This window comes from Mus caroli, chromosome 18 (assembly GCF_900094665.2).
Source record: "Mus caroli chromosome 18, CAROLI_EIJ_v1.1, whole genome shotgun sequence".
Classification (NCBI taxonomy): Eukaryota; Metazoa; Chordata; class Mammalia; order Rodentia; family Muridae; genus Mus; species Mus caroli.
The window spans coordinates 59,939,280-59,962,588 of NC_034587.1; the positions used below are offsets into that span (position 1 = coordinate 59,939,280).

The following is a 23,309-nucleotide window of genomic DNA, read 5'->3' on the forward strand; positions in this document are numbered from 1 at the left end:
CATTTTAATTGTCCAAGGTAAGAAAAGGGGGCACCAGAGACAATGGAAATCATTGTGTCATTAAATAAAATGCAGGTTAATTATTTGTTCCTCGCTGATAATAATCGGCAGTAGCATTTCCATTTTACAGGATCAATAGATAATAATTACCCTAAAGATTCCCTTTAAAGGGTATTAATCCTTGAGAGTTGAAATCTAGTAGTATTTGACAAACAGATATTTCTTGTATCAAAAAGTTTTGACATTCAAAATATGCCCATGTAATAGTTGATACCTTTTCTAATATGACTGTTGTTTTTCCTCATGGGGGTAAAACCATCTCAGATGCCAAGAATCATTTATTATACATCTTCTCCTTTCTATGTTCCATTTATAACTAAAATTTTTAAAGGTCCTGCTTATATACTGGTAAAGACTTTAAGGAAGTTTGCAATTTATGGAACATTACAACATTACTAGAACCCCTGACAACCAATAGGGTCAAGCTATTGTGAAATGACATGATCACATGCTTAAATGACAAATTTTGAAAATAAAAAGTGCCATATACACCCACCTAAATACTACATTGAGTCATGCTGACTTCCAACATTTCAATTTAAAGGAGGATAACACTTCTGCTGCTTACCCAAAGCATTTTGGCCTAAAGGAGACACAGCCGAAATATACATCATATGGAAAGACCTAGAAACTACTCAGTGAGAAGAGCCAGATGTTCTTCTGAGCAATGTTTTCCTTATCTCTTTCCATGAGATGAAGGAAGTCTCAGATGGCTCCTGCTCCAGTGCATATGACCAGGACAGCACCTCAGAGACCACTATACAAATGAAGTGTCTGTAGATTGATAACCAACCCATCATGAGGAGACATTCCAAGAGGGAGAAAAACCTAATGACTTGGGAAGACACCAAGATTTTAACTTGTCAAGTCAAGACTGTGGGGAGACAGCAAGGACACTATACTATTGACCCCAAAGTGATGTTATATTTACTGACTATATTACATGTTAATTCTCAGCTTGTCAATGCAGAATCCAAATTCTTTTTGTCAGGAGGGATAAAAGGCACTTCCTTAATAGAGGGCATGGTATGATCTTGTTTTGCCATGTTAAGAATTGTTTTTATCCTTTGGGACCAGTTGTCTCTGCACAAAAGATGATGCACAAATACTAGTCACATAAATAAAGGATTTTTGTTTGGTGTAATCTAACTTATCAATGCAAATGCTATGGTACAGGTTTTTAACATATTTAAGTACTCTGAGAGTGAGTGGAAACTATAGTTGTATGAAGATGAAGAAAGGAATATCTGATGTATTCTTTACTGAAGTTAATATCATTGTACCCACAATAATGCTTTTTATTGCCAACTGTTTGTAAAATAACATCTGGCTTCATTTGGTGTTGTCTTTTTGTAGCAGAGGACACCTGTCTATTCCTAAGCTCTTAAAAAGAAATCTAGCCAGGCAGTGGTGGCACACGCCTTTAACCCCAGCACTTGGGAAGCAGAGGCAGGCATATTTCTGAGTTCAAGGCCAGCCTGGTCTACAGAGTGAGTTCCTGGATAACCAGGGCTACACAGAGAAACCCTATCTCAGAAAAAAACAAAACAAAAGAAAAGAAAGAAATCTATAAGGTATAAGAGTTACTTATATGTATTATATATAATATGTATGTATTCTATAAGTAACAGGAGACACAGTAGAATCCACCTGTACTCATATCCATAGGACTTCCTTGAATATTTCTGTTAATGGTGTTTTTCAGTCATGTTGTTTTTTTGTATAAATGTACTTTTTTTTATTCTTATCATAATTCTACCTCTAACCCTAACCTTCCCTGTGGTAAACAACTGCTTTTGGGATGGGCTTTCTGGGTAGAGGTTGATATAATACTGCCCTTCCTGTGGGTTATAAAGGCTGCTGTTATACTTCCCTTCCTGTGGGTTATAAAGGCTTATGTGTGGTAGGCCATATTGTACCCATTTTGCTCAATAGATCTGCGCAATTGATCATGAGAATTAAGAGAGCTCTCCCTGAAAATTATGACACTTCTTTGCATCTACTGGATCCTGTAATGCTTGTTGCCACAATAGTTTTTTGGTTTTTTTTTTTTTAATTAGCAGTCCCAGGAATGATAACTGGAATAGAGAGGGCACAAATGTTGTTCCTTCAAAAGAAGGAATGCAAACCTCTTCTCTACCCAGAAGGCTGAGGTGGACAAGCTTCCTAGCTTGGGAGCCTTTGAATCTGTGCAGCTGAAGATTCTCCTCTGGCACTAGACCCTCTCTAGACCCTTCTTATAAACTTGCTTTTCTCAGGCAACATATAGACTCTATCGTTATGGAAGGTGTCACGTGTACTTTACAAAGAGTTTTCATGTAGTGATGTGCACTCTGTATTTAGCTTACTTTGTTCCTCAAGGAGCTTTAGGTATGTGCTTTGTTGTGTGCATGTGAGATACTGAGTCATCTTCACCACGAGAATATTTTTCATCATTTGTGTTTAAATACATCTTTAAAAAACAAACCTACTTCGTGTCAGACACCCAAAGTTCGAACCAATACTGGCGGAAGAGTCGGTTGGGTGGGTGTGACCCTCCCCGTCCTTTGACAAACCTTCAGGAAATGTTGTCATTTCCAGAGAATCTGTGTAGATTTTCCTGACCTCTCAGGGAAGCCTCAAAGCACTGGTTTGTGAAGGAACACAAAAGCCAAAGTCCATTATTCTTCTTAGAAAAGAACAGACCCAAACAACAAAGCCACCAGAACAAAGCTCTGGTCAGTAACTTTGGAGAGATGGGGGAGGTCATCTTACCCCTTACAGAAGGGGTAAGAAGGAGGAGGAAGACAAACCAAACTTGAGGCAAGGGGAAAATGAATAGTGAATGCTCAGTAGTAGCTCCAACCTAACAGGGCCTCGGTACAAAAGAAAGATCTTGGACAGGCTGCAGCTGTGACTTTGTACCTGTTGAAAATAACATTAACCTTGGAGAGATCATAGGAACAGTTCATTGCCACAGTCAAAAAGTCACGTGTCAAAAAGAAATAGAGCCCAGGGGCCCTTGAGTCTTGCTGAGCATCCCAACAGAAGTGGCTGCTGCTCCTTTTCCTGGGGATTTCCCTACTAACAAACTTTAGTCCAAGGTTAAAATTAACAATGCTGGATGCAGTGGGAACTGCTGCTTTTGTCAATAATTTTACTTGTAATTCTGGGAAAATATGTTTTAACAGTTCAAGGTCAATGACCAAAGTACTGAATTATGGGTTGGAGGCTAAGGTATTGGGATACTTTCTTCTAAACAAAGATTTGTTATTTTCATAAATTAATAAGAGATAAGCCATCCTAGAATGAACCATGGCTATTATAATTCATATGCTTTCATCTTTGAACCCAGCCTGTTTCCAAGAGGAGAGCATCTGGTCCAGCTGGGCCACATTTCCCAGCCATGTTCATTTGCACTCAAACAGGTCAAGTCATGCCCATCTTGTACATTGTCCTTGCCGCCCCTGTGTACATATCTTTCCTAGGGATGATAGGAACCTTCTCAGTTAACCAAGATGTGAACTACTTCCTGAGTTCTGTCTCTTGATTCCAGCCCAACCCTGCTCTTGTCCACATGGCCCCTGGCAATGCAGTCTGATGCTGAGCTGTGGTATTACATGCCTCTCACAGTTCAGTGGCTTTCTCTAGATTCCCTAAGAGACAGTTTGAACTATTGCTTCTTCAATGGCTACTTCTCCCCTCAGATACCACAGATGGCATTGGTTGGCTCAGAAGCATGTGCCTCTGAACTGCTTATGGACCATGGGCTATATAGGCTCCATCTGGCTTGATGGGCAGGGCAAGACAGTGACCTTGTGACCGCTCTCAGAGACTATATCAGAGATTCTAACTAGAACCCGGTGCTGGGAGACACTGCTGCTTGGTGTCATACAGGAGCAGGCTACACAACATACCCATAGGTAGAACCGACTGGGACAATGTCTACCTCAAACAGTAAGAAAGATGTCAGTGCTCTGCAGTGGGAGTGAGGATACTTCATTGCCTTCTAGTCTCCTACACTAACTTCTAGGCAACAAATAGAATTTGGGGGACTTTTGGGATAGCATTGGAAATGTAATTGAGGAAAATACCTAATTAAAAAAAAAAGAATTGGCCTCGCTATTTGTATTGCCCACCCTTTCCCCTAATTTATGGATGACTGTGAAAACATACCAGCAACCCCCATCCCCCAGTTCAAAGACAATAGCCACCCTGATGGTGTGTCCCAGTAACAGTGAATGAGTCAGACAGAAGCATCAACACTGCCTACCATCACTTTTCTTCAAGAAATTAAACACCAGTTCTATGGAAGTGCTGGTGACCATCCAGCGGCCCAGGGCAAAGCCTAAGCTCTCAATTTCACATCTCTGAGGACCAAGGTTTTCTCCTCCTCCTCTCACTGTGGTCTGTGTCCATTAGCGTTCCAATGCGAAAGCATTAGTACATGCACTACGATTACATTCTGCCCCACATGGAATTCAATTACCTTTGCTGAGTTTTAAGTAAATAAATGTAATTGGTTGGAACAGTGTGCAGAGGATCTCAAACCCAAACATTTCTCATGACAGCCTAGTGAAAACAATCCTTTCCCCCTGTATGGCAAGCGGATCAATACATTGCACCTGGCACGAGCCTTTTGTAGCCACTTGAGGCTTGGCTGTGTCTAACTCGGTGCTTGAGCGTCCCTGTACCATGGGTGTGTGCACCTATCAGTGTTCTCCTTCTGCTCTCTGTGTGCTTTCCTCTCAGGCTTCTCACTACCCACACAGCAGATGGGAGGATGGAGGTGTAGGGCTCTACCCTGCTCAAAACTCTGGTTGCGTTTTGTTCTATGGCTATCCAATTCTGCTGAGCATCATGAGTCTGAAAACTCCAAATCCAAAAATGTTCAAGTTTCTGCAAAGGTTTGAACCCACAGAGATCTGAGTGGAAAGGTGTCAATTTACTTCATCTGTGAAATGATAAAACACATCCTACAAACTTTACCTGCAGGCTACGTGTGTGCAGAACACAAATGGATTTTGGGTTAAAGTTGGGTCCAACCTTCAAGCAATTTCCCTATGTATATTAAAATATTTCAAAATTTTAAAATGTTGACATGTGTAACACATGGGTCTTAAGCATTTTGAATATGGGCTATTCAACATCTACTCAACTTCCTTGACTCCTAAGATTCCTATGCAAAAGTTTAAAAATACTAAATATCACTGACTCTCCCTTCAACTGTGGATGGCAAGGTCTGCACTTTGATGGCTTGCTGGCTTCTAGTAACTTCAGTCACAGTTTTAAAAGGAAACTGGATAGCTCCTAGAATTATACTAATAGACTAAAGGGAAAATATAACCTATAAGTAACAGAGCATAGTTCTTTTATATGATGCTCTTAAAATGAGAACACCTTTTTACTTAATAAATAAATTTAAATATTCATTTCTATTCATATCATGTAATTACCGAGTCTTAAAATCCTCCATGGACTGTGGCTGCAGCTTGACCATAGGGCATTTGGTTAGCATGAGTAAGATCTGACTCACATCCCAGTATCACCTAAATTGATACTGAATGAATAAATTTCAGGTACATGGATGGAACTAGAAAATATTATATTGAGTGAGGTAACCCAGACCCAGAAAAAGAAATGCTGTGTGTTCTCTCCCATCTGCAGGTTCTATTTTCAAATCCTTAGATGTGAGTATAAAACATGGGCTAACCACAGAAACCAGCCAAGTATGAAGGACCAAGGAGGAAGATTGGGTAGGAGATAATAGAATACAGGTGATGTGAAGTGGGAGATGGAAAAATGGGGAGGAGCCTCCACCCAAGGGGAGGGGAGGGAGAGATCAATACCAAAGGAGGTTGCTTGATAAAGCCTTAAGGAGTATTATTTTATATTTATCTAAAATTATACTCATTACATATATGTGTATAAGTGTATGTTTGTATATGTATATAAAATACATGCATGTGTGTGGGGGCTCGTGAGTATCTTGCACACACACTTATCTTGAAGGAAGTAAAGACAATGCTTCCCACAAGAACCACAAAACCACCACCACCACCAATCAGAACAAGGCACAAGAAATGTCCTTTTACATGACTGGTCAGGACAGTCCAAGTAACTGCCAAATAATATAGATTATAGATAAGCCTTTGGTTTCCTCTCAAGTATTGAGCGTCGGCCCTTATTGCTGAAGATATCACTCATAGAACTTGGATGACTTGAGCTGGATCTTCTATGAAAGCCTTTCTCTGTCATCTACCTTTCATGGTTCCAGGAAATAACATGCAAGATGCCTAGGAAGGGAAGCAGTTAAACGGTCCTGCTTAGCTGTGACATCGATAAACCATGGCAATAACAAGCATGACAACAAATGCATGAATGTGCAATAGTGGCACTCACATGATGGCAACCAACAGCTGTTAACAGAATTTAAGCCCAGTGCGTAGGAGGGAAACCACACCTGGCACTGGAATCACATAGTTTCCAAGGGCAAGTGAAGTCATGAACCGTAGAAAAGAATCTGCTACCCACACTTTGCCAGAGCAGCCTAATCCCTCAATCAATCAAACAATCAATCAGTCAGTTAGCAAAATTTCAATCTTTAGGGATTTTCTCTGGTCTAGATGATGCTCCCTAAAACTGACCCAAACTCTACACATTCTTCTAAATACTTAAAGAATGTCATAAATGTCTATGGACACCTATGCAATAGATGGTTACTTTATACATCTCTTGCATCATGGTATTGGACTAAACACTTATGAAAGATGTAGAAACTTTATTTTAAAAGAAATATGTATACAGCAAAGTCAGTGTTAGTAAAAAAATCACACACGCACGCACACACACACACACAACCAGACATGTTTCTGAAAGGCTTCAAGGATGAGCCAATGCAAGAAAGATGCTACAATATGGTACAAAGCCAGGATACTCTAGGTAGGAATGGACTAGATGAGATAGAACAGACCGTGCTAAGGAGAGGAAGTTAGTGGAGAAGTGATAAGAAGGCCTTGAACACCAGGCTGTGTCGAGAGCAGAGGACACTGTAGGTGAGTGAAGCTCCAAGTAAACGTGTGTGCTGACCCAAGAGAGTCATGTCAAGGACCCTGAGCCACAGAAGAACAGAAGCCTTCTCTCCAGAAGTGAAGCTCAGGGGAAATGGTGAAGGCTTCCCTTCTAATCCATATGTGGATCTTGACAGTATATTCAGAAAATGTCTACCATACTTTCTTCCTCATGGGTGTGTGCAGCCTAAAGATTGATCCTCTACAGAGACTGCTCCTACTGAGATTAGCTAAATCTGTCTCCTTGGCCAGCTGTACACCATAAACCCTGCCTCCTTGTTTTTCTGAAAGCAACAACCCCATCCATATGCTCTGCTCAACTCTATAATAGAAGGCTGAGCTAGGGGTGGGGAGCAGGCAGCTTCCCCAATGCCAAAACAAGAGCCCACATCACTCCATGCCTGCTTTCTGTCTGTCTTTTCTTCATTCCCTCTCTATGCAAACCAGATCTGCCCCTGGAGCCATGCTTAACTCGGCAAAGGGGGGTCTTGGAATTAACCCTAAAATTAAGTAAATGTCCCTCTTACATTTGCATTTTCCTCTCTAGAAGAATGGAATGTGGAAAAAAATATCCCTCTTTGGGCAAGAAAAGGCCGGATCCTCTGTCATAATAAGAGGTGTGTAGAAGGAGGGCCCATGTGCTGGAGTCTTTCAGACATTGGAGACTGCTCCTCCCCCAATGATGATCAGCAGCATGGTTGAGAAGGGATGCTGAGTCAGGAGGTATGCCAACCCTGAATGTTGAGAGTCCTGCCCAGTGAAAGCTTCTATGTTTTATGTTTTTTGTTTTTTAACTACTAACAGAGCAGTGGCTGTGGTGGATGGCAGAGAAGACGGGAAGGAAACACGGTAATTAGCACTCATGGGAGGTCTTTCTGTCTCCTCTTCCCACTACCTATGGCAGGAAGCCACAAGGCTATAGGTCTGATGATGTAATTGTTTGCTAGAGAGTTTGTGTTCATTTAGGATGGTTTGTATGGAAGTGTATATGTGCCTGGGGGATGGGTGGAGCATTTCCCATCATCCTATGGGAAAGCTGAGGAGGTTCCTATTAATTCTATTTCATAAAAGGTGCCACGTTACCTGAGCAAAGTGTCTTTGTCCTTAGCTAAGGTGCACTGACTGAGGCAAAGAAAATGTATTTTATTTTAATGAAAGCTATGAAAGATCTGATTTCAGGAGTATACATAGAATGCAGATCAATACAAATTCAAACTCCGACAAGCACCTATCACAGCTCTCCCAGGCTCTGCCGTTCATAGGTTCACAGACCCCATGCTTCCGTTCTACCCTGCATCAAATAGCATGCCTGCCCTCTCCTGTTTCCCACCCAGCATGCCGCTACCACCCAGGCTTGAACTCCCTACGGGATGTGTTCCACGGCTTGTCTGTTCGCAGTTCCAGTGAAACCCAAACCATCACGAGGATACTTCCAACATGGAACAAGGTGCCAAAGTAAACACCCAGGAGCCCTGCTTTAGTTCTGATGACTGCCATGTATTGTCCCCCGGGACTCTATGAGCTATGATGACCCAGTCCAACAAAGAGCGAGCTTATAAACCAGGAGATACTTTCTTTCAGTTGTGCTTTGAAAGAAAAATAAGTTTTAATTGAGGATTACATTTTTTTTCTAAAGAAAAACAGATCATTTTCCCAAATGTCTATTAAGTGAAACCGCTGCTGGGATTAACAAAGGTCAAGCTTACCATTTCACAAGCAGGAAGCCAAAGTTCTAGGTAAGACTCAACAGTTCACAAAGGCAAATCACCTGCATTCATCACACACCACACACACACACTATACAATACATTCATACCCTACACACATACACACCATACACACACACTTACACACCACAAACATCATACACACACATATACCACATACACACTATACACACACACACTCACACACCACACACACCATACACAGACACTCACACCACACACACAAACACACACTCACACACACACTCAGACAGCACAACACACTACACACACACTATACACACTCACACCATACACACACTCACACACTACACCATACATTCATACCCTACACACATACACACTATACACACACACACACACTCACACACCACACAGACTCACACACTCACACACTACACCATACATTCATACCCTACACACATACACACCATACACACACACTCACACACCACAAACACCATACACACACATACACCACATACGCACTATACACACACACACACTCACACACTACACCATACATCCATACCCTACACACATACACACCATACACACACACTCACACACCACAAACACCATACACACACATACACCACATACACACTACACACACACACACACACACACACACACAGACAGTACAACACACTACACACACACACTATAAACACTCACACCATACACACACTCACACACTACACCATAAATTCATACCCTACACACATACACACCATACACACACACACACACACACACACTCACACACCACAAACACCACACACACACACTTATACCACATACACACTATATACACACACACTCACATACCACACACACCATACACAGATACTCACACAACACACACACACATACACACACACACATACACTCAGACAACACAACACACTACACACACACTATACACACCACTCACCATATACACAATCACACTACATACATACTCACCACACACACACATACACACACATACACAGGCATACACACATAAAAGGAATATAGAGAAGAATATTCTCCCTCTTCCCTCCCTCCCTCCCTCCCTCCCTCCCTCCCTCCCTTCTTTCCTCTATCTTATTTCTTGAACAGAGTCTCATACTAAACCCAAAGTTCACTGCTTCAGCTACAATGTTGGGTAGTTGAGGTCTCATGATTCGCTTATCCCCCACCCCACCTCTACCCATCCACCATGCTGAAGCTGCCAGCTCGGGTTTTATTAGGTCCCTAAGCTTTTAAAGAAGTCCTCTTAGCCACCAAACCATCTGCCTAGCCTTCTACTCCAGCCCCTGCACCAGCCCCTTCCTGTGACAACTTTTATAATTTTCAAATAGCTTGCTAAAGTTTTCAGGAGTGTTTATACACCCATGATGTGAGATATGTACAGGCCCCTCTTCTAGAAGGTCAACATTTATTATCATGAACCCACAAATGAAGTTTTGTTAATATAGTTACCCCAACAAGTGCTTTCATTACAGTGGAATGATTTCCATTTCCTTTTTTAAAAAGACATCCAACATAAGTGCAAAGTGATTCATTTAACCCAAAGGCTGTGCTGCATGAGCCCTGCGTGAATTACTGTTGGCTTAGAGGCTATGCCAGGGCCTAGCAAACACAGAAGTGGATGCTCACAGTCAGCTATTGGATGGATCACAGGCCCCCAATGGAGGAGCTAGAGAAAGTACCCAAGGAGCTAAAGGGAACTGCAACCCCATAGGTGGAACAACAATATGAACTAACCAGTACCCCCTGGAGCTCGTGTCTCTAGCTGCATATGTATCAGAAGATGGCCTGGTCGGCCATCGGTGGAAAGAGAGGCCCATTGTTCTTGCAAACTTTATATGCCACAGTACAGGGGAATGCCAGGGCCAAGAAGTGGGAGTGAGTGGGTAGGGGAGTGTGGGAGGGGGAGGGTATAAGGGACTTTTGGGATAGCATTGGAAATGTAAATGAAGAAAATATCTAATAAAAAAAAAAAGAAAGTAACCACACTGCTGAGCTCCACTGGAAGCCACCCCTCCTTATCTTGTAGACATGATAAAAGCAATGAGGTGATTTGGGGCTCATGGTTTTCTGGAGTTCCCTCAAGAGGCAAGACAAAGAAATATACACCTTGATATAAATGACTACCTTTCATATTATACATAAATCACAGATTTATAACCTCAGCTTGAATGTTCAGAATACAAGCCACTCTTCAAGTGAAAACCTATATTTTCCTCAGTTGGTTTTCTCTCTGTTCTTGGGTCTAAGCTTCTGTTCGGAACAGCATACTGTGCAACCGCCCTTAGTGTCAGCATCTTCATTATTTCTAAATAACACGTATAGTGTCAGCCAAAGTGATGTTAAGCCCCAGCACCCTGTCAGTAAGTGGTAAAGTTGGAGGATAAAATATTTAACTTTGGCCTTAAATTCTCGAAGGACTTACTCATTCTAACAGCAAAGCTGAAAGTAACGAAAGTATATGGAGAAGAACAAATAACGTGACAGCAGGGTCTATGTCAAGGATCCTAATTTGCTCATCAAGCACCATTTTGATGTTCCTTATTTCCCTACTCTGTGGCTAGAACCAAAGGCTGAAAGGTGACAAGGGAACTTTTCCCCAGGAAGCTCAGGATAATGTTAGAGCCAAGAGGTAAGGCAGGATTATATGGTACACAAATCTCTATAAATACGGTCATTGCTTGATCCTAGAGGCAGACAGCCAGTGTTGGTAAACCAGGAAAGAATCATCTAAGGGGTGGCTTTCAGGGTGAGGGAGAGTTCAGAGAGGAAGTGGGTGGGGGTGTTCTAGATGGAATCACAGGACAGACTGGGAAAATGGCAGAGAATTAGAGCATCAGTCAGCTCTGTACAACTATAAGAAGATACAGGAGACAGACAGCCTTATACAGAGAAAGTTTGTTCGATTTTAGAGTTTTGAATTGCCAAACGGTGTGGCCCGATGGCTTGTCCTCTGGCAAGTGCCTGGTAGTAGAAGGCCACATCATGGCAACAGCAATGGAAGGGATATGTGTAGGCTGAAGGGCTTTGGGAAAAAGACTATTCACAAGTCAGAGATGCACCCAGGGATAGACTCTGACTATTGTGATTTGCTTTCTCCAGGACTACCCCAGCCCTTCCTACCTAGTAATCTAGCCACCCTGGAGCCCAGGCCTCCAACACATACATCTTTGGGAGACCTTCAAACTCGATCTGAAGTCCCCTGCAAGGTGGAAGGGCTGTTGTTGGTTGGTGTGATCTTCCTTGACTGCTACAGAAGGATGGGAACCTTCCTAATTTCCTTCCATAGCTCATCAGTTAGTTTGGTGCACCAAGCCAGATGGATGCAAGATGCCCCGACAACAAAGCAGACAAGGGATGCCCGCTCATTTTGACAGTTGAGCCAACTCAGAGTAGCTGGGGTCAAGAGACTTAAAGCCAGAGCTGTGTGGATGTAAAGAAAGGTCAGAGCAATGAAGTGATTTTCCACACAGACAAAAAGAATGAAGCCATGTCACAGTCTGTGCCCAGCAGGAATGGCCCACCCTGGCCACAGGTGGCCTTATCATCCAGCAGGCTGTTGTGAGGTAATGGCGAGAAAATGCTAGATCCTGTCTCTTTGGTCCTGTTGAAGCCAACTCTCCAAACACTGGCCAACTGCCCTGAGTAGCCCTATCAGGAAGCCCTTCGTTTACTCTACCTCCTTCTGAATAACTAGTCACTGCTGGTACTGGAGTATAAGGATCAGTTTATCTTATATACTTAAGGACTTACCTGTGCAAAGGAGAAGATACATACAAGTGAATTTCCAGATAGTGTATTACATTTCATAGTAGGAGGACATGAGAGTTGTCATGGGAAAGTCGGAGCATAGTCTCAGCAAAGGCCTCACCAAGCAGCCAGTGATGATTGAGAAGCATCTAATGAGTGGATGTTTCTCTGTAGTGGGCACAACAAACCTGACAGCAGACAGGAGGCTGCAGTCTCCCCCAAAGACAGAATCAAGCCTCTGAATCATGTCTACCTACACTGGATAACTGTAGGAGCACTTGTGTTCACTGTAACGGGCTATGTTTAGTGTTTTATTTTACACTTTTTTTTAAACTTTAAAATGTACCTTGGAGTGACAAGGTGTTTCATTCCACGATCATAAGAAAGCATGGAATAAAACGCCCCCATACAATAATGTTAACAGTGATGTCATGATGTCATCTGAGTCTTGGAGTGATAACACACATTTACTGAGAATAAAGTCTTGGCTTTTTAAGTGAAACTGGGCAGGAGATCAGTAAAAGCCTGTTATTTTTAAACAGGCAGCAGTCAGCTTGCCCTGAAAGCAGGAACTTGTCGTACTGTGGGCAGGCTGCTGGGCTCCAGGCTAATTACCTGACGATTTTTTTTTTTTCTTTCTCAGATGAAACCCACAGCTTACTTTGGATGGAGAAACTATGTCTAGACCCTGGATTCTGACTTTAGTGTGGGGCCTTTGGCTAGCATTTTCCTACCTTTCTGCCTTTCTCCTAAATGTTGCAGTAACAAATGCCTCCGGCGGGTAATAGCGTTTAAAACCCAGCGCACAGTTCTCCCAGCTCATGCTACCTCACTGAAGCACGAGTACCACCATTGACACTTGACATGGATGCTCTGTGCCCCACAGAGTTCCAGGATCTCCGTCACATGTGTCCAAAGGAGAACCAAACCACCAAGAATTTGACCCACCCAAGTTTATAACTCTTAGAACAAGCAGAGTGCCAAGGAGTCTACACAGCCACACCTGCCTAGCATAACTGTGACGAGGTTGGCAGATGGCTATGAATTATAAATATTTATAACCAGAAACTTTGAAAATCTGCACAGAAAAAAGGGTGGGGTTTTTTATTAAATATGTTAAGCATGTTTTTTTTTCTACAATGACAAATAGAGTCTATTTGTGTTGTGTGGATATTAATATTGTACTATAATGTTGGAGGGGGGCAAGACAACAGAGAAATCCAGATTCTGGAACCTCCTTCATTACACACCTCTGCAATGAAGCCCTGATGTTCTCAAGGAAAACATGCAGTTGTTTGAGAGCCGAACATGGATTCAGTCATGTCGACCGTGACCATGGAGATTTATTCTGCTAGTGTGTGTACAGTCATGGAGTATCCAGAGAGGAAACATCTGCATATTCCTCAAAGGGAGGTTCCCCTAAGCACTACATGTGGGAGGCAGGTAGAGCAGACCCTACTGAAGTGGAAACTTTCTTTGGAAAGTTAGTTATGTCAAATGATGGTTTGCTGGGGCACAGAGGTGAAAAGATGTCTTGCTAAAGCAGACATGGAAAATAATATTTTCTCAAAGCAGACATAGGTGAAAGGATGTTTGATACAGCAAACACGTGAAAGGACCCTTGATGAAGGAGTATAAATATGACCCCACAGACAGTGGGGGATGAGCACTGAGCCTTGGTTTGGTTTGCTCTGCCTCATTATTCTTCACTAAAGGCAGGCATGTATTTGTTTGCCTTACATAGCATTATTGAACTCAGCTTGTGGTAACGCTGCCATTGAGAGAAACTCATCCAAGAACTGCTCGTGAGGTTCCTGTGGCAGCTTTAGGCCGGTTGGTGAGCCTGGTGGTTTCTTCAGGATTGAACAGCAGCTGCTTGGAGTCTGCTTGCTGACAGGACTGGACTGCAGCTGCAGGTTCATGCCTGGGCTCTGCCTTCCTAAAGGACTGGTCTGCAGCTGTTGAGTCCTATTTGGCGTTTGCTATGGGATTGAACTGCTGCCCAAGAAGATCAAGCTTGCCACCAAGGAACTGTTGCTGAACGGGTCCACTTCCCCCATATCCTAATGACTTTTCTCTTCCACTACCTCTGCTGGGTGGTGGGCTAGAGGAGAGATTGAACCCTTAGTAAAAGCAGGTTGCAAAAAATGTATGCCTACATCCTATAGGTTTTCCTTTCAGCTACACACCACCAACACAGCAAGTCTGTGCCTTTCTTTTCTTGGAGAAGCTTTGAGGGTTCCTTTGACAACATGACTTCTTCCCTTTACATGAGTTCATTTAAAAATAATGTGTTGCGTACAGGTAGATGAGATACGTTGAGAGCAGGATTTAGCCACAGAAAGATCTCACCTCTTACAGTTAATCTAAAGCAGCTGAGATTTTATTTAAAGGGAAATTTGAAGTTTCATTAAAGCAATGATCAGGTCAGCCTTGAGGAGAAAACAAGAACAAAGCCATGTGTAATCAGCCCTGCTGGCCATCTTCACACCTACTCAAGCGCAATAGCTCCAGAGACTTACATCTGTTCCATTTTAAGATATGATGTAATACACAAAATACTCCTTTCCCTCAAATGAGAAAGCACAGCAGCATTTTATGACAGTTGAAGACTCAAATAATCACCAGAAATACTCTCAGCAGATCTGCCATATAGGCACTTAAACAATGGCTGAGATTACAGTTTAAAAATAAACATGCCACTTGCTATGTGTCCTGATAGGGTTTTTATTTGGAAGCATGGGGATGAAGGGAGGCACTGGAGTATAGATATTATACCATCTGGTTTTATTCAACATAGTAATAAAAACGAGACTAGTCAGTAAGACCTGCAGCATGAAGCTAGCACTCCAGAGACATAGGAATAAAATAAATAAATAAAACAAAACAAAAAGACCTATAACCCAAAATTTCTATGTGATAGAGCATTTGAACGCCTAGCTTTGGGAACCAGGAACTCCTGTGTCTAACACAGGTTAACATGAGGGCTGTGCCTGAAGGAGGAATCTGTGAAGTCTCTTTAAATCTTTGTTATCTGTGAGACCATAGTTCATAGTGGGAGACAATAAATGATGGCTATGATCCAATCCTGCCAGCTGCCTGTTTTTGTAAATAAAGTTTTCTTGGAAGGTAGTCAAACTTACTGTCTCTAGCGGCAACCTGGGCCAACCACAACATTAAGAAGCAGCAACAGGAGTTTTTGTCTTGGATTGCAAAATTCTAAGAGGTGTGTTTTATGTCCCTTTAGAGTAAAACTTGGCCAAGTCCTCATCTATGAACTAGACATGATTTGGTAAGTGTTTGGTGCATGGAAGCTGTTAGCATGGAATCAGTCATTACTCAAGTAAGGGGCTGGTGTGCTATAAGCCAGGAATTAAGCTTATTTTCAATCATGGAATCAGGTGGGAATATCTCAGGAGAAGCTCTCCCACAAAGGGCTTCCTTCACTTGGGAGACACTGAAGAATCTCAACTGGTTCTTTATGGAAAACTGGCCCAAGGTAAGTACTATTAAAGGAAACTAAGATACCATTTCTCACCAAATGGCAGGTGTGTGTGTGGGGGGGAATCTCAAGAATGACAGCATATTCAGACACCAGAGAAACTGCCATATTTGTCTGATGGGAACAATGGTGCTGACTTACAGGGGGTAATTTGGGAGTTGGTATTCTTTTTTTTATATATATATATATTTTTTTATTACGTATTTTCCTCAATTACATTTCCAATGCTATCCCAAAAGTCCCCCATGCCCTACCCCCCCCACTCCCCTACCTACCCATTCCCACTTTTTGGCCCTGGCGTTCCCCTGTTCTGGGGCATATAAAGTTTGCATGTCCAATAGGCCTCTCTTTCCAGTGATGGCCAACTAGGCCATCTTTTGATACATATGCAGCTAGAGTCAAGAGCTCCGGGGTACTGGTTAGTTCATAATGTTGTTCCACCTACAGGGTTGCAGATCTCTTTAGCTCCTTGGATACTTCCTCTAGCTCCTCCATTGGGGGCCCTGTGATCCATCCAATAGCTGACTGTGAGCATCCACTTCTGTGTTATTCTTACCAGTATTGTGTGTGCATCTGCTCCCTCACTGTACACAGTGAGTCTATCCTCAAGATATTTGGCAAAATATAGATGTGTGTAAGGCTATTCATGGTAGTCTTTTGGTGTATGTGTGTGTGTGTGTGTGTGTGTGTGTGTGATAGTGTTCCTTGTCAACTTGACAGAATCCATGCTCATCTGGGAACATAGTCTCTGGCCATGGCTATGAGTAATTATTTTAATTGGGTTAACTAAGAAGGAAAGACCCAGGCTAAAATTGGGCAATACTATCCTCTGGGCCTCCAGTCATGGCGTGCATAAAACAGAGAAAGCAAGCTGACCATGATCATTCCTTCTCCTCTGTAGTGACTGTAGATCTGATGTGGACAGCTGGCTCAAGCACCTACCTCCTTGACTTCTCCATAAAGGACTATCGCTTGAACCAGGAGGTAGAATGAATACTTTTTGTCGTAAATTGCTTCGGTTGAAGCATTTTGTCACAGGAAAAGAAAACTTTGACCATCTCTAGGAGTAGAAAGGCTGGAAATATTATAGGTTCAAAGGTCAGCTTAGCCACTGGAGTTACACCAACCAATAAACCAAATTTGGCATATTACCATTAAAAGAGAAGAAAACAATTTCAAACAGCAGTAGTTTACAGTCTTCCAATCACACCTATCAGTGGAACATGAAATTAAGACACACAAGTCTGAAAAGTACGTCTCCACAGTCTGATTATTGCTATCTTGTTAGTATTATCTTGAAAGTAAAATGTGCATTTTGAAATAAAGCAAGTTTAAGGGTCAATATCTACAGTAAGCAAGGTAAAAGTCAATAACCAGGAAAGCTAAAACCTTCCAAAGGCTACACTTGAGTTAGAAATATTCTAAACTTAGCATTATGTTTCTTAGAAAGTATGTTTCCTCACTCCAGCTACTGGTAGGACCCAGAATCAATGATACCCCAGACCTGAGTCTCTAGAGTTCAGATGTGGTTTCAAAGAACCATTCCTCAGGAGAGATACAGGGCTTTTAGAGGAACAGATGGACATGATCTGGGCCAATGTGAGACAGCTCACTGTGACAGAAACCATGAAGCTCAACAGATCTGTCAGGACAGAAAGATGATGTGGAACTATTCCCAAATGCTAACAGGACATCGTAGGTAGAATAAGAACCTATGCACCCTTGCAGAAAGATCCGTGATACTTAGTGTTCTGTAAGACAATTGACAGGTCCAGTTTCTCCAAAAGTCAGTGGGGAAGAAAAGAAGCCAGGAAGAATTATGGAACATTAATCTAAATAAAGAAGCTATCCAAACCAAGAAAATTGCCATTTTTCATGGGATCAGGAAATTTAAATATTGAGTGGGCCTTAAGCGATCCTAAGACTCACTCCCTATTTTGCAGCGTTAGGAATGGCACCAGTGTTATAGTTCTGGAAGAAAATGTCCCTCTGCTGCTTCCGAGATGGCAGAAATGACACAATGCTAGAGACTTTCTTTAATATATTTGAGGGGGAGGAAGGAGAGAGAGAGGGAGAAAAAGATAGGGAAGGATGCAGGAAGGGAGAGGGAGAGACAAACAGAGACAGAAGACACAGAAAGAATGGTGTCTTGCTGAAGCTGAGTGGTAGAGATGGTACATCTACTTTGCTATTTTTCCTGCTTTGGGTGTGCCGAAAAAATTTCATAATTTGAAAGAAAAGTCAAAAAGAAGAGGCTGTGGCAGAGACTCCACACTGCATCCTTCCCTATCTCTGTGGAGTTGGCTGTCCCTCCCTAGTACCCTCCCACTCTCCTCTCTGATATCCTTAGGAGCTAACCATAAGAAGTTACAGGAGACTAAACCGCGTTAGTGCTGGGGGAGGAGACATGCGTATCTGGAAATAGACAAATCTTTCTAATCTGCTTACAAAGATGGCAAAGCTAATGCTGTCACTCACAGAGGGCCTGGTAAGGACTGTCTTCTGTCACTACTGAAAAAATGAAGTATTTTAAGCACTTTATTATTTCCTCTGTATGTTTTCAGCACTCTGTTGACTTGATCCATCAAATTTTAAAAAAATCATTAGTTAGAAATGGCTTTTGAAACAATATAAAATCACTTCTCTCTGATTCAATGGCTATATCCATGTTAAAAGTTTTGTATTAGATGCGGTATGTTCCTGGGAGAAAGCCATTTGCTCTGTGCCTTTCAGTTCTAAGGACAGGTAGCTCAACTGAGCACCACTGAGTAGATACTGCAGCCACCTTCCCAAAGCCACTGGGAGTCATCTCCTTGTGTTTCAGGAAGATGTAGTTTCAGAAATGCTTAGGAGCAGGTGACAGGATCTCAGCATCATCTTAGAGCTGGTAAGATGCATATGCTTTAACAATTGTGAACAATCCATATAAATACAGATGTATTTGTATTAAAACAAGTGTATAGAGACAACAGCAGGTCAACTTTACCTGCTAGAACTCTTCGGTTATAGAACTAACCTTTCAGAGTGTTCTGTAGCTCAAGCTTTCGCACATCAGCACTCAATTTCTTCTTTATTTCCCTCTTTATACACATGGGGGTTTTATTTGTATTTTATGTTTTGTTATTTTGAAACAAGTTTCCATGTGATCCGGAATAGCCCTAATCTTACCATGTAAGGTAAGGCCACTGAAGCGAGCCTTTAACTGTCGATCTTCCTGCCGGCCTCAGTCTCTTAAGTATTAAAATTACTAGGCAAAGATTTTATAAAACAAAGCACTAACCTTAGAAAGACAGTGAGGCAAGAGACAGAAGGTAACATCATTTCCAAGGCTACCAAGTCACAGGAGCCAGGGCAACCCTATTGGTTCACCATGGAAAAATCCACAAGAATAAAATGGGACAGTAGTGGCTAAATGTGCTACCCTGGCTTACCTTTCAAAGCCAATCTGCCGGAAGGTCTTTTCCCATGTTGAGCCTGCAAGGTAAAGAGACCAGAGTCAGCATAGTCATGGACTCATTGTCACTCTGCTGCTTCCATCAATGTCATCTCTGCCACATCCAGTCTGCACATGGCCTTTGTGCAGAATATTAAATTCATCATATCAAATATTCATCATTCCTTCCTAATGCAAACATTTGAAGTCTTCACTCATGGTTTTAGCTCAGTTAAATTAAACACTGTAATACAGCACCGGTGTTTATCTCTCCTATCAGATTGTAATTTTGTACTTGACCACCGCCGCCGACCCCCAAAAGACTCTCCAGCTTCTTGTAGCCCACCATTTGGCTCTTCTCCCACGAGATGAGTTTTTCTGGATGCATCAAATGTTACAAAAGCAAAATCAGACAAATGGGATTGCATTAGACTGACGTTTGCAAGCAATCACAGTCCAGACATCTCAGTTGAGAAAAACACGAGTCCCAGTCTCATTAAAAATAATGAAATGGGGTTTGGAAGATGGCTGAGTCCCTAAGAGTATTTGCTGTGTGAACATGAGAACCAGAGACAGGATCCACATAACCCACAAAATTGCTAACACTTACTAAATACTATTCTAGTAGACATTGTGCATGTGCTGAAGTTAAGGGTTTGTTGATAATCTACAGTGTTTTTACAGTTTTATTTTAGACACTATGGGAAATAGTTCCCCAACTGGCCCCTAGTTAGTAAGTTGTGTGCGTACCAGCTAATGACCAAAAAAGATTATTTCAGGTTGTTTACTGATGGTTTATGCTGAAAACCTAAGTGGAGATGTCAGCCTTGAGTCTCTGGAGGCTGCCAAGAAGATGTTCACAAATCCAATGAAACTAGCTAGACTGGCACTGACTCTCTTGATAACTCTGTCTCAAATACTTTATCTTCAAATCACCACACAGATGTCCAGAGGGCAGGGAAGCTTCCTGGAGGACAGGCGATTACACAGGACTAAGGAACCCCAAGGGTTGTCTGGACTAATCTCAAGAGAGGTTGAATTCGTCTTGAGAGTCCATTAAGACAGTGCTTCACCAGGAGGCCAGGTCTATGTTAACTGGTCACAATGGAGTGTTTTAGATAATTTTAAAAATACACAGTGGAAGCCTAAGTTTCAAGGAGGAATGGCATACTGATTTAAGTGACATTCAGATGCATTTTCTGGAATGACATCACTGGGACACTGCTGAGTTCCAATTTGCTCCTTGAGTGGGACTTAAATTAAACGAGGCCAGGGATTTCTCTTGGCCTCCAACCCAGAGAATTGGGCTGCATATAAATAACTTTCGTTCTGTGAATGTCATGCAAGACAATGGAGGATCCTTTTCACAGGAATTCTTTGAAGATGACCTACTCCAGAACTCCTACCAGTAAGACAGTGGTGTAGAATACATGCCAGTTAGTAGAAATCAAGTGCTCCAGCTGGCCACTGCCTGGACCTAATTATAAGAATGATGATTCCTGTCTGAGGGTAAAACTGATAATCAAGGCGAACTAGGGGTTGATAGAACAAGATGCATCTTGATCTTCCCAATTTCTGCTTCCAATGAAAACCAAAGTACAGTAATTTCCCTCTACCTTCACTGTTTTTTCTGTATCTTCTCGATGTACTCTCAGGCTTATTTTTCTTCTAATTCTAAGAAAATCCTTTTTCCTAATTGATGTAATTTACCATCAAGGTAAAATTAAAATGCAAGTGATGGTGAACACGTAGCTTTCAGTAAGAAATAGGCCCTAAGTGATTTCCATAAAATGTAAATTTAATCAAACAGTCAAGATAAGGTCCTGCATGGTCTTTGGCTCAAGCCATCTGGTACAGTTTGGAAAAATCGAGGTGGCTCCACTGATCCATGCATCATGGAGACAGTAGAAGACCTTCTGTCAGTTCTGCAGTATCTCGAGGCCCTTCACATCACAGGCTCATCCACTTCTGCTGTTGGTACTCGTGCACCATCTGCATGTGCTAGAAATGGGTCCGGATACATTAAAATATGGTTTCTGCCCTTCAGCCCCAACTACATTAGAGGTTTGGGTTTTTATGTCCTTGGTGAGCACTTAGCCATGATAAAACAAGAATTTCTCAATAAATGAAACAGACATACCCAGATCCTTTGGCACAGAGAATATTTTTGGCAGCTCATTATGCAGTTGCTGAAGAATTCTTTTAAAGCCATTAGCCATGGTCTACAGCAGTAAACTGATATTATTCGCCTTTGCCAAAGCAGCCCCACATGTCAAAAACAGCAGAGAAAACAAAAGCACACGGCCAACTTCCTCGATTGAACACTTTTCAAATGAGATTTACAGGGGTCCCTCACCTGTGGTTTTCCATGGTATGGTACCAGGAACCCACAGTCATCTGTGGTCTAAAATATTAAATGGAAAATTCCAGAAATAAATGGCTCACAAGTTTTAAATGACTTTCATTACAGTAGATTGCCATAATTATTCTATTTTATGAGCTGTTATTGTCCTTAACCTTATTGAGTCTCATGTAGAAGTAATGTGTTATCAGAAGTGTGTATACAAGCAAAAATGCAGAAGTTGTAGGGCTTTTTGCTATTCTCATCTTAGCATCTACTGGGAGTCTTAGAACAAGTGCCCATGGGTAAGGAGGGTCACTGTACCTGAGAGAAGGCTAAAAGGCAAATCACAGAAAGAAACCGTTTACATCCAGGAGGAGATAAATTCACATCAGAGCGGTTTGGTTTTATTCTCAATCTTGGATGGTGTAATTAGAAATCATGAATTATGATTCTTCACATTTAAAGAGTGCTCATTAGTGCACCGACATCCTAATCAACACAATTGTAATCTAGAGCGGAAGATGGTAGAGAATGGATGGAGTTACGCTGTAGTCTATTGCGATTCACTTGAGAAGGAAGTTCCTGTATCCGACCTGAGTATTCCCTAGGTGATGAGACTCCATAATACCTCCAAGGCCTCTTAGCATTGGCTCTTGGGAGGCAGCTCCCCAAAGAACATTTTAGCAACTGCTCCTTTCATGCAAAGAATATTCTACCTCTTTATTCTCATCCTATAGCTTGGTCTGCTTATTATCTTTTTTAAAAATTACATAGAGTTTTACAAATTATTTGTGTGTTTGTGTGTGTTTCTGGGAAGGAGCATGTGCACACCACAGGACAAGTGTGGCGGTCAGTGGACCACTTGTGGAGTTGGCTACCTCTTTCCAACATGTACATGCTGGGGTTCAAACTCCTGTCAGCAGGCTTAGTGCAATGGCTTTCCCCTGCTTATCCTTTTGACCATCCTCTTATTAGTAAGACTTTATTGTTTTCAAAATGGATTATTTTCTTTTTTTTTTAATTCAGTGGTTTTCTTTTTTTTTAAGATTTATTTATTTATTATATGTAAGTACACTGTATTTGTCTTCAGACACTCCAGAAGAGGGAATCAGATCTCATTACGGATGGTTGTGAGCCACCATGTGGTTGCTGGGATTTGAACTCCGGACCTTTGGAAGAGCAATCGGGTGCTCTTACCCACTGAGCCATCTCACCAGCCCAAAATGGATTATTTTCATGCAGTATATTTTGACTAGGTTTCCCATCCCAAACTCCTTCCAGATCCTCTTCAGACACCCAAATCCACAGCCTGCATTACTGTTTTTCCTTCTTTCCTTCCTTCCTTCCTCCCTTCCTCCCTTCCCTTCCCTTCCCTTCCCTTTCCCTTCCCTTCCCTTCCCTTCCCTTCCCTTCCCTTCCCTTCCCT

At 42.0% G+C, this 23,309-nt stretch overlaps 1 protein-coding gene across 2 annotated transcripts in view; it reads right to left on the bottom strand.

The window, feature by feature from the left end:
- Positions 1-23,309, bottom strand: part of Piezo2 (piezo type mechanosensitive ion channel component 2) — a 357,120-nt gene that overhangs the window by 146,961 nt on the left and 186,850 nt on the right. For both annotated transcript variants that reach the window (XM_021150566.2, XM_029472160.1), the window contains exon 4: positions 19,538-19,580. In XM_021150566.2, the coding sequence (XP_021006225.1) occupies positions 19,538-19,580 (43 nt within the window). The remainder of the gene's footprint in view (positions 1-19,537; positions 19,581-23,309) is intronic.